This window comes from Orbicella faveolata, unplaced genomic scaffold (genome assembly GCF_042242905.1).
Source record: "Orbicella faveolata isolate gen_17 unplaced genomic scaffold, um_ofav_v1 contig_3, whole genome shotgun sequence".
Lineage (NCBI taxonomy): Eukaryota > Metazoa > Cnidaria > Anthozoa > Scleractinia > Merulinidae > Orbicella > Orbicella faveolata.
The window spans coordinates 337,501-352,039 of NW_028301558.1; the positions used below are offsets into that span (position 1 = coordinate 337,501).

A 14,539-nucleotide genomic window follows, 5' to 3' on the forward strand; every position below is an offset into this window, starting at 1 on the left:
CCGTCACCAAAGTTCAGACAACCCTCAGATTTTCAATGTAATGTTGTTTACAACATTCCATGTAAAGACTGCCCTTGGAATTACATAGGAGAAACCGGAAGATGCTTCCAAACCCGAAAAAAGGAACATCAACGAAACTTGAAGAACTATTCAAATGGCTGTAATGTTGCCAACCATGCGTGGCAAAACAATCACTCCATTGATTTCGACAATGCTTGTGTCATTGACAAAGGCAATTACCGCGTTCGGAAAACACTAGACTCTTGGCACACAGCAAAAACCGTCGACGCGGAAAACAACTCAAAACCGTTGCCTAGGCAATACTCGATTTTATTGTAATCAGGCCTCATTTACATTTTTATCTTTTAGCTTTTTTCACGCTTGTTTTTATTCTCAATTTTTTCGCAGCCCATTCGTATATATTTTCGCTTGCGCGCCACATTTTTCATTCGTGAAAGGCTATAGATTGATAGCCGAAAGCTTATGTTTTCAATATATTTTTAACCAGAGAGCGTTTTTATTCCAATATGTCTTATCCTGGTTACAGTTCTATTTTTACCATGAGTTTAGTCTTATCCGGGTTCAACAGTTGGTAGTTATTAAAACACCACTTACGCAAGTTTAGTAAATCTTCGTTTATATCGGTTATTGCATTTATTTTATCTTCGATCTTAAAGGAGACCAGTAGTCTACGTCGTCGTCTACGTAGCACTGTGAACTACATTTTCGCGGAACAGCGGGGAGGTCATTTACATAGATGCTGAAAAGAAGCGGGCCCAGAATACTTCCTTGCGGTACACCGCTGGTCACGGTCAGGAGCTCAGATGAAGTAGAATTTATACGTACTTGTTGCCTGTCGCTTAGGTAGCTGCAGAACCATTGTAGACAAGGGTAACAGGCACCGACGTCCAGCAACTTTGATATTAGGTTTTTGTGACTGATGCTCTCGAAGGCTTTGCTCATATCTAATAGTACCATAGCCGTTAGCTCTTTCTTATCCATGGCGCTAAGTATGGCGTCGGTGGTTTGAATTACGGATGTTTCAGTTGAGTGCCATCTTTTATTTCCACTCTGGTTCTTTGTTAGCCTTTCCTTTGAGAGAAGATACGATGTGACTTGATTATGGGCAACCCTTTCACAGACTTTTGATAGAATAGGTAACAACGAGATGGGTCTGTTATTGTTTGCTTGTTCGTGATCTCCGTCTTTAGGAATAGGTGTAACTTCAGCTACTTTCCAAACAGAAGGGAAGGTTGAAGCAACAAAAGAGGTGTTAACAATGGATGTGACTGCAGGAAGAATAGGAGCGAGGCAGTCTTTGATAACGCGGATAGGGATCTTGTCATTCCCAGGGGATTTGTAAGACGGCATAGATGTTATTATATCTTCTATATGTTTACCATCTGTGACACGAAATGAAAACTGTTCGGACAATGGGTGTTGTCTCGGAGTAAACCAATTTTCATTGAGTTCGAAGTTACATTCATTAGCCAACGATTTAACTTTGTTTACGCTATTTTGACCGACTGAGACGAAGAATTTGTTAAATTCGTCGGCAACAGTTTTTTCGTCTCTGCTAAAAGTTCTCCGAGAAGCTGATTTGTTGGGAAGGCAGAGGCGAATGGCCTTCCAGATGCTGTTGGTGTTGTTCGGATTTTTCTGTATCTGGTCGGTAACAAATTCTCGCTCAGCGATTTGTATCTCCCGTTTCACCTCACGCCTGAAGTTTTCGTAAGCTGACCAAGCCATGGGATCGTTAGTCTTCTTAGCCTTCCTGCGCCAATAGTCTCTGGTCTTCATTAGTCCACGAATATCTTCGGTCACAACTGGATTTGGTTTCCCGCGAACTTTAAAGGTCTTAAGAGGAACGTGTTGATCTAATATCTCGTTAAACAATGAGTTAAATGTGTACAGTTTATCTTGGATATCGCAGAAGGTATCTATGATAATGATGGTTGTTGACTGTTTAGGTGTTGCAGGAAGACGTCAACTCTATCCCGATCCAGGATGGTGAAAGTATCATCTACGTAGCGTTTCCAGATCTTAGGCTTGCAAGGTGCGGACTCTATTGGTTGTTCTTCAAATATCTCCATGTAGAGATTAGCAATAACCGCGGATACAGGGCTCCCCATGGCTGCGCCGTCTCGTTCGTAAATCGATCCGTTGTAGTGGAAGTACGTAGATCTTAATACGAAATCCAAGAGGTCCGCGATTTGAACTGGTGTAAGTGTCGTACGGTCAGCCAGGCCTGCGTCGTTCTCCATTTTTTGTAGCGCGGCTTGTACGGCGCCCTCGATCAGTACATTGGTAAACAGTGACTCTACGTCGAAAGACACCGTGATCTCGTGGTCCTGGATCTCTTCACTGGCGATGGTGGAGGCGAAGTTAGTTGCGTTTTTCACTGTAAAGTTCGAGTTACCTGCAAGAGGAGATAATACGTTAGCCAAGAAAGCAGACAGGTCGAATGCAAAGGTGTTGACAGACGACACAATTGGCCTAAGCGGTGTGTCGGCCTTGTGGATCTTCGGCAAACCATAGATCCTAGGTGGTTGTTTGTGTCGGGGTCTGATCTTATTATAAACCGCCTCTGATATGTGTCCATTCCGTTTCAGGGTTAGCAGCTTCTCAGATAGCTTCCGGGTCAAGCGGTCTGTCGGATCTTTGTTGGGCAGCTGGTACGATCCGGAATCAATTAGCGCTGACATTTTTGCGTGGTATGTGTCAGCGTCCAGGATTACGCTGGCACGACCTTTATCGGCTGGAAGGACCATGATGGAGTTGTCCTCTTTTGGGCTTTTAAGAGCCTCCTGCTGTTCCTTCGTGATGTTGGGCGTGGGTGGTTGTGCCTGTTGAAGGATGGTGTTGACGGATCTCCTGACTGTGTCTGCTCTCTCCGCATCTAGTGGCCAGACTGCTGACTCAATCTTGGCGACGATCTCGGGGGCTGGGACGCTCGTAGGAGTCACGGCAAAATTTAGACCTTTCTTCAGTAAGGACACCTCAGCTTCGTTAAGGGTCCTGGATGACAAGTTGATAACCCACTTTGTTTTGTCAACAAAAGTTGTAGGAGAAACAGAAGACTGTTTCTCTCGCAAAAGTTTCTCAAACTTGCGCTGTTGACAGTCTTTGGTGGTATTAAAGACTCGCTGGATAGTGGATTTAACCTTGTCGAGTACCTCTGCAGCATCATCCGCAGAAAGAGCACATGTTATGCTTTGTGCAGTATGATTCTTCCCCTCAGGAATCTCATGGATGCTAGTTCAGCGACTCATAAGCTTTTAAGCTCATGAGTAAAAAGGTACCTAAAGTTTAAAAACTTTAGGTACCTTTTTCCAACGTCGATGCCGCTCCAGAAATAGAATAGGGTCAGAAAACTTAAAACAATCGGACTCTCGACGAGCAGCTCGAGTCTTTTGAGTTCGCAGTTGAAGTAAAAAAAAAAATCAGCGTCTTTAATATTACTGATTTAATTCGGTATTACCCTCATTAAATCAACTTCTACACAGATGGTTTTGTGGTGGGGTTCAGAACCTTGCAATCTATTTTTCTAGGAAGAGGTCCTCAGATCGAATCTGCCACACCCTGGTATATTTCCTTTTTCTTGATTTCCTTTGTTTTGTTTCCCTTTTTTTTCTTTTTCGGATACATTAATCATTTGCCTGCATATATATATTGAAAATTATAGGCATTGAAGACATAAATGAAATATACACTGCATCAGACAAAAGTGAATTAGGCAAACACGTAATATTTAAAATTCATGGATGAAAAACGTTTAGTTTTAAACATTTTAAGGTTATCAAGGCTCCTTTTTCACCACTCCAATATTCTCAGCAACAAAGGTCACCATTACGATTGTTTATTACTCGCCCAAAACTATCAAATACACTCATGAGCCATAAAAGGAAAAAAATTTACAGAATCAACCTATCGAGTGAGTGCCATTCTTCACTTCAAACCTACAACTCACTCTTGTGCGTGCACGCAATTCACGAGTTAAAAATGAACAAACTAAGACACAGGCTATGTAAACTAAGCTTTTCCACAACAAGTCGTCTTTAAAGTTCATCATGCAGCTGCAAGATATGAAAAAGAAATACATGGTTAATATACATGCCGTTTTCATGTAAAACAACAATTCTAAACGCATCATTATGTACCTGTACAATTCTTTCCGTTTCAAGGGGCAAACACTTTAAGTGGACGAATTGGCCCGACACCCTTTTATGTGGAGTACTGTTTGTGTCAGAGCTGTATAATTTACAGTTACCAAGTCTGGAAAGGGGATGAATCTGTAGCTGGATCCAGCTATTTAGCAAAACACTTAATTACTGGTCCCCTTGGAAACAGTTAGCTTTGTTTCCCCTCGTTAAGTGTAAAGTAATAAGGCAAGAAGAAGTCAAAGTAAAACGGCTGGTTAGTGGGTGACGTTTAGATTTAGCCATTGCTAAGAGATCATAAGAGCGTGCATTAGATTCTACTAAACTCTAGGGCCCGGTTGTTCAAAACCGCGATTAGCGCTAATCAGTGATTAAATAGCTTAACTGAGGAATAAAATTTAATCACGATTAGATTGTGTTGCTCAAAGCCTGATTAGCGCTAATCAAACTAATCGATGGGTTAAATTTAATACACCTCTGGAGGAGGATTAACTCCCTAATCTGCTGATTAAACTTGAAGAAAAAAATTAATGTCTGGCTTGTTGTTTCATCTCCCTCGTGTTAGACAAATGTTATCGATATAATCACAACATACTTGCTTATAGCGAGTTAAAGAGCTTCGGGCTCGTTAGGGATTTGGGAGAGCGTCCATTGAATACATCACAAACCTCATAGAGGTGGATTTGCGGAGAAAAACGAAGCATGGCCGTGCTTTTGAACCAATAGACCAAAGTGCTGCTAGCACTAAGATTTTATGATAATGATATTCATAGTGGTACCCTTCATTAATTGGGAAAAAAAAGATTTAAGTTTTGTAGTTCTTATGACTGATAGGTCTTGTTTGGATTATTTCTTTCATCATTGCCGTTTTCGTTTACCCAAGTGCTGGTAAAATTATTTCAACCTATCCTTTTCAATGCTTTTTAATATATGATGAGTATTCTGAAGCTTATCTCGATGAACATTGATGTCACTGATTTAACCTTTGAATTCCATTGGTAATTCTTTCTCATTTCGTTTAAAGATTACCCCAAGTGAAGTGTCGGGGATCTAAATCCAAGAAAGAGGATGTCTGTTTACCACAAAGGCATGTCGGTGCATTTCCTAAAATAGCACAAACCACATACATGTTGGCAACACTATTTAGATAGCAATTCAAATTCTTTTTTCAACTCAATGAATTTAAAGTGAGTAGTGACATCCCCCAAGTGACATTCTACTGAAATTCTAACTTTACTTATAACAGTATTGTAGGCCTGCATCACTGGAGTCACAACAGCATTCTAGCATGAAACCTGTAGCTATATACCCTGAATTAGGAGTCACTGACTGAAAATATGGAGAATCACTGGCCAGGTTCAAAAATCGAGAATCCTGAAACTTTGCCTAAAGAACACTTTCAGGGAACTACTTTTGAAATATATACAATTTAAAGTCTGAGAAATTTGCACAAAATAAAAATACAGCTTTTTGCCTTATTAAATAAGCAAAAGATGTCTGGAAAATAACTGACAAAATTCTCGGTATTTGCATTGAAACAAATTTACAAAACTAGAACACACGATGGACTCAGCATAAGAGCTTGACCTTTCTTCTCTCTAACAATAGGAAGTTTTAAATTCTTCAAGCATTTTGAGAGTTCTGTCGACTTAAGAAGAATTGCCTTTTCAAGCCCTTAGGAAAACGAAAAATTACATAGTTTTACGGACTTTAAACGCACCTTGGTGTCTGATATGAATCGTTTTGATTTTGAGGTGCGCATATTTCCCAACACGTAAATTCCGCGATTTTGCAAAAATGTTGTATTTTGAATCACTTTAACGTTGCACTTTCAAGTAACACACAATGTATTTCCTTGGCAATGTTGCTTAAACATAGGCACGCAAGGTGTGCAAGAGTTATTTTTTTTGTGTGAAGTGTCGGAGATAGGAGCATTCATGGTACAGTAATGATGAGGTTAATTTGACATATTTTCTTTGGTTGCGATGTTACATCGGTCATGGTAAGATAGCTAAATAGTACGCCATAAAATGTTTGACTGCACAAACTACAGTAATCTGACATGTCTCCAGATTAATGTAGATACCATCTTATTTTCTAACAGGCAATTTGATTCGTTCTTTGATACAACCCGGTGTGACACGCGCACATGCATAACTCCCTCACTCACCGATCACATAACCCTTCCAACCCCCAAGAGGAATTTTTGCTCAAAAATACTCAAGTTAATTTAGGGACTTTTTCGCATTTTATACGAGACGTAAGTTTACCTTTTCACACAACACAACACAACACAACACAACTTCACCGAAAATAGAAAGAAAGAGCAAAAACCTCTGACAGGTTGAAAGTCTGATTTAATTAAATTGCACTTTAACTTGGTGCCGCGCAGTCTTCAAAGAACATCTGAACAGTTTTCACATTTTTTACCTTAAAAAATATCGGACTGAATGAATGTCATCAAATAAAACTATTAAACTGCTACTGCGGAGACGTAAAAACCGTTCAGAAATGAAAGCTTTTTTGTTTAATGTCCTGGAAACAATAGCCGATAACTTGTCAGCTCTTATTGAATTTACTCCCATATAAAAAACAAAAGTGTTAAGTTACCATTTGTTACTAAAGATAACAAACATCTCGTGGGAAAGAGTGGTGACGATTCGTCCGCTCTAATTGAATTTACTCCCTTGTGAAAAACAACAGTGTCACATTACACTTTGTAACTAAAAAACAAAAATATCTTGTTATATTTGCATGCAACAAGAACAAAACAATCGTTACCCGCACTTACTATTGTAAACGATAGAACTGTTTCAAATCTAAAGTCTCGTCCCCTCTAAAACATGTCCTAAGAACTAGAAGCGACGATTCGTGACCTCTAATTGAATTTACTCCTTGTGAAAACAAAAGTATCAAGTTACCTTTAACTAACAATAAAAATATCTCGTTGCATTTGCATACTACGAACTCACGAACTGTTTCAAACCTCAAGGCTCATCTCGTTCATTTAACTAAAATCCTCAGCCTAACCCACAGAAAATGTCGAAGTAAACCCAATATATGAATACTTCCTCCTCTTTTATAGAAGAATGTATACGGCCGTTCTGAACTTTATCGGGATCAGATCTTCTCACATACCATTTACCTTTGCAAAAAGAAATTTGATTGGCTGTTTATAGTAGATCCAATCTGATTGGTGTGACATACACACATCTCTCACTCACTCACTCACCCACCCACCCACCCTCCCTCCCTCCCTCCCTCACTCACTGACTCACTGACTCACTGACTCACTGACTCACTGACTCACTGACTCACTGACTCACTCACAGACTCACTGACTCACTGACTCACTCACTGACTCACTCACTGACTCACTCACTGACTCACTGACTCACTGACTCACTGACTCACTCACTCACTCACTCACTCACTGACTCACTCACTGACTCACTCACTGACTCACTGACTCACTGACTCACTGACTCACTGACTCACTGACTCACTGACTCACTGACTCACTGACTCACTCACTGACTCACTGACTCACTGACTCACTGACTCACTGACTCACTCACCCATTGACCCGTAATATACTCGACGCGCCGACTAAGAGGTATTTTTTTGTAAAAAAAATAACTCAAAAATGTCTTGAATTTAGTCAACTGACTTCATCAAAGGTACAATAACGTCAAAATTAACAAAAACGCAACTTCGGGACCATATGTTCACAGTAACATAATGTGAGTCACCTTATTTTCACGTCATTTTATATTCACGACACCTATTGATCACGTCACTTTAATTTTGCAATTTTTTTTAAATCGCGAAATTCACGAAATTATGGTGTCGCGGAAATTTCATGTAATAAGGTATAATGATATGAAAAAAATTTCTGCGCAATCGAGGTTTTCTTATTGCATGACACACATCTTGGTTTGTAATAATCAGCAGTTCTTATTTATAACTGTTTCAAAATAACTTCCACACCATCAAAGTCATCAGGTGATACAAAGCCTGAAGTATTCTCAAGGTAGTTGAAGAACGTTCAACCTCAGCTCCAAAATTAGACATCATTTAATCATATAAAAAAGAGTGTGTTAATGCGAAACGCTGAAAATTATCATGACGCTTGTAAGAAGAAGAAAGATTTTCAAATCGCGTTTGCGAGATGTTTTCAAGCCTACAATGAATATTGTTATTTCGCTGACAACCCCAAAGTTAAATCAGACATACTGAATGCTTGTCACGGCATAATGACAGGAAAAAGGGAATTCGACGAACGTCTTGAAGAACGGTTGCGATCCATTCAACGTACCACGGATGAACTTCAGCGGTTCCTCGCCAAGAAGATAATGATAATGTTAAATCACAGATTGTCACATGTTCACTAGTCGGCTCAAGTAGCAGAAAGTTGAAGAACTCCAAGACCAGTTCACGTGCGAAGGCTAAAGCCAAGCTTCTTCATTGTAAGTTGAGATAAAGAATCTGTTAAAGCGCCTAGAGATGGAGCTTCAAATGGAACGTCAAATTACCAAGATGAACTGAAGCGCTGGATTGCTTTATTAGCAGCAGAAGGTGAAATATGGATATTACATGGTGGCAAGAAGATATGAATTTTATTTTTGAGTGGCAAGAACAATATCTCACGAGTGAGCGCAGCGAACAAGTGAGATATTGTTCTTGCCACGAGAACATAAAATTCATATCTTTGAGCTAACGTGTTATGTTCTTTTTATTATATAGACATACTGATGACGGCATTTTTGACGATTTTCCGAAGATTCTCCAAAACTTGTCTGAGGGTCACATGAACACTGCTGAACATTTTCCGAAGATTGCCGAAGACTTTTGAGGAAGGCCCGAAGATGTTTCGATGATACACCAACGAATTTAAGTACAATTTACGAGACAAACTTGATATCAGTGAAATCATCAATATCTTCACAAGTGAAGATTTGGAAAATACGCCACTAGAGTCCTGGATGTGGTTTCGTATGAATTTTACGAGTGGTGTATTTTCCAGTAAAACACTTGCGTCTATATAATAAAGAGAGCTTAAGCTGTTGATGAACTTTATGAACCTCAGAATATTCAAAACGTGATATCGCGGCAGAGTTTACACATAATAAGCACGTGGGTGCTTACCATTTGTCAGAATAAACCGGTTGGGATGACCGTTGAATGGTAAGGGATTTTCCAAAATCAGCAAACCAAGCGAATGTGATGGCGCTTACCATTTGCAATTCGATTTATCCTAATTGCTTTCAGCCGATGAGAGACTGGAAACTGGAAAATTTAACAAATGCTAAGGAAATTTCCGTCATTCCGTTCCAAAAAAGAGGACTACCTCTGGAGGTGGTCTAAAATTTCCGAAAAGATTTTCCGGAAAATTACTGTTCCTTTTGACTTTCAACCGAAATTTCCGGAGATTTTTTTGGTTAATGGTAAGCACCCTGTGACTCCTTTCCTCCTAGAAAAGAGCCTCAGGCTGGATGGGCTGGATCGAACTTTAATATTGGCGACTTCAAGCAAGTTGGGAGAAACTATTCTAAATCAGTGCTGAACCCAAGTGCACAACCTTGGGACCCAGGACCTCCGCAGAACACCATCAGTGGTGGAGACCTGACTGGTTCCCAACAGTTGCCATAAATTTTAACAGAGCAACAAGAAGTTTTGTAGCTTATGACGTACACAATTCGACAAGGATTTGAAATGCCCAAAAGAAAACTTTTGACCTTGAATGGTAACCCGCTTAACTACTGGTTGTTCATAAACAACTTCGAGGTCAACATCGCTAAGAGGGTACCGGATGCTAACTTACCTTTTTAACGCTGCACTGGGAAGGCTAGGGAAGCCATTAAGAACTGTGTCATAATTTCAGGACCAAAACAGGGCCACACGAAAGCACAAGAGATCCTGTACCATACATTTGGAGAGAAATAGTGGAAGGTCCTCATATTAAGAATACTGATGTCACTGGAAATGTCATGTATAGTTAACCCTTGACCCCCTAAGGCGAACAGCAGTTGTTCCCAAATCGGCAAATAAAGACACTCTCCTGTGTACAATATGCCATTTGAAAGCCACCAATCAGCTTATTTAAGAATTGACATCAGCAGCTATGAAGGAGGTAGACATTTTGAGAGAAATTGCTTTAAAATGGGAAAATGAACGAGTCGAATTTAATTCTTGAATTTAGTGCGGCAGGATGAATTAAGTTCCGTGCGATTACTTATAGCACGGTAAGCCTTGCCGTGCCATGCAACAGTAGGGCGACTTGCCTTCAAACGGTGTGCTCTTGCCGTGCTGAACTGAATTCATAGCCTGCTGCACCTGCTGCCATTGCTTTCTAGCATTTAAAATGGTCTTGAGCAAAGCAGACTTCTTCCGATCTTCGGCGCGACTGAGTTAAATTTAACATTTAAACCCACCACTGTTCTTTTGCCATGACACTGTAAGGCCAAATTCTTTTGATTTCAGCACAGCAGTAACACGACGTTTAGACTAGGCCGAATTCAAACCGAGTTCAGACTACGGGATAGACAGCAAACAGTCTTACTCTCTTTTTTTCAAAAAACATGCTTGCTTGGTCCAGGTGGATCTTTCTTTGTTCTGTTAAAGTGCCTATGAAGTAAATAATAATTGCTGCTTATTTGAAAGACTTTTGAAAGTAAACAAGAATGGCATTTTCCTTTCTGGAATATCTTTTTTTCGTTGTAGTGATATTTACATTTTTGCATTGTGTAAATGAGGAAAGTGATGATGTCATAACTAAATCCACTTGAACCGTGAGTAAAACTCTGAATCAAGAATATCTCTAGAAATATTGGACCAGTGATCTTCAAACTTGGCACCAGAAATGTAAATCACAAAAGAAACAGAATGACACCTTCTGTGTTGTTGCCATGGCAACACTCTTGGCTCCAATCTCTTTCTGTGAAATACTAAATATGCCCATTTGCAACTCTTTAATCAAAGTGGAACTATCGTTACTCGTGGATATGGAAGTGAGGTTTATTAGCAAAGTTGGTCACGACACAATTGTCCCACCATCTTTACAGCCATACTGCAAGGCATATAGACACCAACAGTACAATCAAATTAAGAATATAAATGAGCTCAGGCTACTGAGGCTACAAAAAGCAGAAGTATTAATAACATTGATTGACTTTCATTGATAAGCTTGCACAGTCAGCCAGTAATTCACTAAGGCATACAGCCATACTGCGAGGTAGACAACAACAGCACAATCAAATTAAAAAAAATACGAGCTCAGGCTACTGACGCTACAAAAACCCAGAACTATTAATAACATCGATTGACTTTCATTGATAAGTTTGTACAGTCCACCAGTAACTCAGTAAGGCATACAGCCATACCACAAGGTAGACAACAACAGTACAATCAAATACAGACCATTCAGTTTTGCAACTTCTACTCAGTATTAATGGCTAAAACAATAAGCGAGTTAATAGGTTATCGTGATTTTATCAAGTAAGAGGAGGGCCTCACATATTTTAGGATCAGCTTTAACTTTCTGAAGTACTTCATTAAACGCTGTAAGGCACAGCTTGTTTCCATCTTGTGCGTCAACCGCGACGGTTGTGTAGGGGCACTTTTCACAATCATCACTCCTCAAGAAACAGCTGCACCTATCACAATGTACAACCGCAGTTGCCATTGGCTGTAACACTCTTCTTGAGCACCTCACACATTTATTCAACGAATGTGCACTTATTGAGAATGTCTTGCTTTACCTTCGAAGAACACCATTTCTCACTACCTCAGATTCTCGCTTCAAATAAAAGAAAACGCAGCCAGAAGACCCTTGCAGAACAAAAAGTACTCTGTCAAAGACATGTACAGCTATTCATGAGCAATGGCGGCAACCTGAAAGCCAGCTGTCACAACTGTCTAAGCTGTGTTATGATTCGCTCGAAATACTATCCGGATAGCGATTGGCTAATTATTGAGCTTCTGGTTACGAGTGACTAAGAAATTACCGTCATTTGCATACGACGTTCTAACCTGTGTTGTGATTCACCCGAAATACTCTCCGCTTTTTCACCTGGCGATTGGCTAATTGATCAAGCTTCCGGTTAACCGTTAATGAGTTACTAATTTGCATACAAGTTCCCAAAACGCTATTTTTCTTTACTTTGAAAAGCCTTTCAAATAAGCATCAATTATTTTTACCTCACGGGCACTTTAAATTTAAACTTCGTTTTCCATCAAGATCAAAATCGAGACACATGTCAACATAAAACTTACTTTAAAAGACCACTCTCCTTTCTAATATTTGGAGACTAATCAATTGTCTATAAATGGGAAAGACTAACCCCTATACGTTTCTGCGGGGATTTCCTTATGCGTCCAATTGATTCCCAGAGACACATAAGATTCACTGTAAATATCCACGAGTTGATGTTTATTCCACAGATTGTCCCGAATTAACTCAAAATGATTACTACAATACCTTGATTGATCACACGTTTTTTACCGGAAACGAGATATCACATGATTTAATAAGACGAGATCCATATATTCTATGATAAGCATGTGCCTAAACCTCAATAATCTAGAAATTCCAATTGGAGCTAATTGAAAATATATATTAAGCAATGCCAGTCATGTAATACATGTAGGGTGCTTAGTCTATTTAACCCTTTACCCCCTAAGGTGAGCGGCAGTTTTTCCCAAATCGGCAAATAAAGACACTCTGCCTGTGTACAATATGTCATTTGAAAGCCACTAATCAACTTATTTAAGAATTGACATCAGCAGCTATGAAGGAGGTAGACATTTTGAGAGAAATTGCTTTAAAATAGGAAAATGAACGACTTCAAAAATGTATCAATCTTCTACTATATTAGGTATACCACTAAACTATAGCTTATTTAGCAACTCTTAGTGCATAGCTTGATATGAAACAAGTGTTGCATTCCATTTGCATCCCGAAAGAGGAACTAAAAACGTCTGGGGGTGGTCAACCATGTCTTGGATGGGAGGGGGTCAAAATTTTAAGACTTCAATGAGTAGATCTTCACAAGACAATTTTCATGGCAAAAATTCATAGAAATCTATCAAGTATTCAGAAAGTTATGACCTTGTGTGCCAATTTGCACTCTTAGGGGGGTAAAGGGTTAACTTGGAAACTATATTTGGGCTCTTTCCTCAGTTTTATGTAGTGTGTGTGAACAAAACGATGTCGGAATAAAGACATGGATCAACTCTCTTTTTGTATCTTTCCTGCTTAGCATGGCCAATAAATGGAAAAAAACAGACTCAGAGTGCTCAACAGAAGAGTGCTTTGAACATGCTGTATTATGTAAATTTGAGAAGAGACTGTCTCATACTTTTAAATTTTACCTGTGTGAACCTCGACTGCCCAGAATTTTTTTCATATTATTATAGTAGAAATGACACACTTTCACACAGTACTTGTTTTGGATCCATATCGGACATAACAAGTTAAGCCCGTAAAACTACGCAATTTTTGCCATTTTCATACGGGCTTGAAAGGGCAATTTTTCCATGGTTGACGGAACCCTTCAAAATGCTTGAAAATTTAAAACTTCTTGTTGTTAGATAGAAGAAAAGTAAAGCTTTTAAAGTTTATCCCGTGTTCTAGTTGTTAAAATTGTTTCAATGCGAATACCAACAACTTTGTCAATTTTCCGGTTATTTTTTGCATATTTAATGAGGCAAAAAGCTGTATGTTCGTTTTTTGCCTTGCTCTATCAAGATTTGATACAAAAAAATCTGGGCAATAAAGGTACACACAGGCAAAAAGCAAAAGTTTGTGATAGTCTCTTCCCAAATTTGCATGATGTGGTATGGTTTAAGAACTCTATTGTTGAGCACTCTAGTCTGTGGTTGTTCCTTTGTCAGGGACGGCAGAGCCGGGCCCCCAATTTCAAGCAAAAATACCTAAAATAATTAAAAACCTCTAAAATGTAAAAAAAGACGAAAAGCAACTAAGAACTCGCTTGTAAGCCCCCTCCCCAATTCAAAATACGCTCCGCCATCCCTGTTTGTGGGCCATGATTTGCAGGAGAGTTACCAAAAGAAAGTTAAATGCATGTCTTGATTCCAACATCGTCTTGAAACTTCATGCAAGTTCCATAAAACTAAAGAAAAACCCGAAATAGAAAGACTAAACACGTTACAACGTTACATGTATCAAGTGTCATGTAATATATATTTCCAATCATTCTAGATTGTTGAGGTTTAGACACTTGCTTATCAAGGAAACATGTATGTGCCAAAGTATGTACCGTTGATTAGTCTGGAAATATTTCAAAAGGAGACTGGTCTTTTAAAGTGAATTTTAGCATTTGTCTCGATTTTGATCTTGATGGAAAACGAAGGTTAAA

At 39.2% G+C, this 14,539-nt stretch overlaps 1 protein-coding gene and 1 pseudogene across 2 annotated transcripts in view; one reads left to right on the forward strand and one right to left on the reverse strand.

The window, feature by feature from the left end:
• Positions 1–142, forward strand: part of LOC149105956 (uncharacterized) — a 1,872-nt pseudogene extending 1,730 nt beyond the window's left edge.
• A 3,701-nt stretch (positions 143–3,843) lies between these two features.
• Positions 3,844–14,539, reverse strand: part of LOC110064641 (protein O-glucosyltransferase 2-like) — a 174,469-nt gene continuing 163,773 nt past the window's right edge. For both annotated transcript variants that reach the window (XM_089297898.1, XM_089297897.1), the window contains one exon: positions 3,844–4,076. In XM_089297898.1, the coding sequence (XP_089154024.1) occupies positions 4,059–4,076 (18 nt within the window). In that variant the 3' untranslated portion in view covers positions 3,844–4,058. The remainder of the gene's footprint in view (positions 4,077–14,539) is intronic.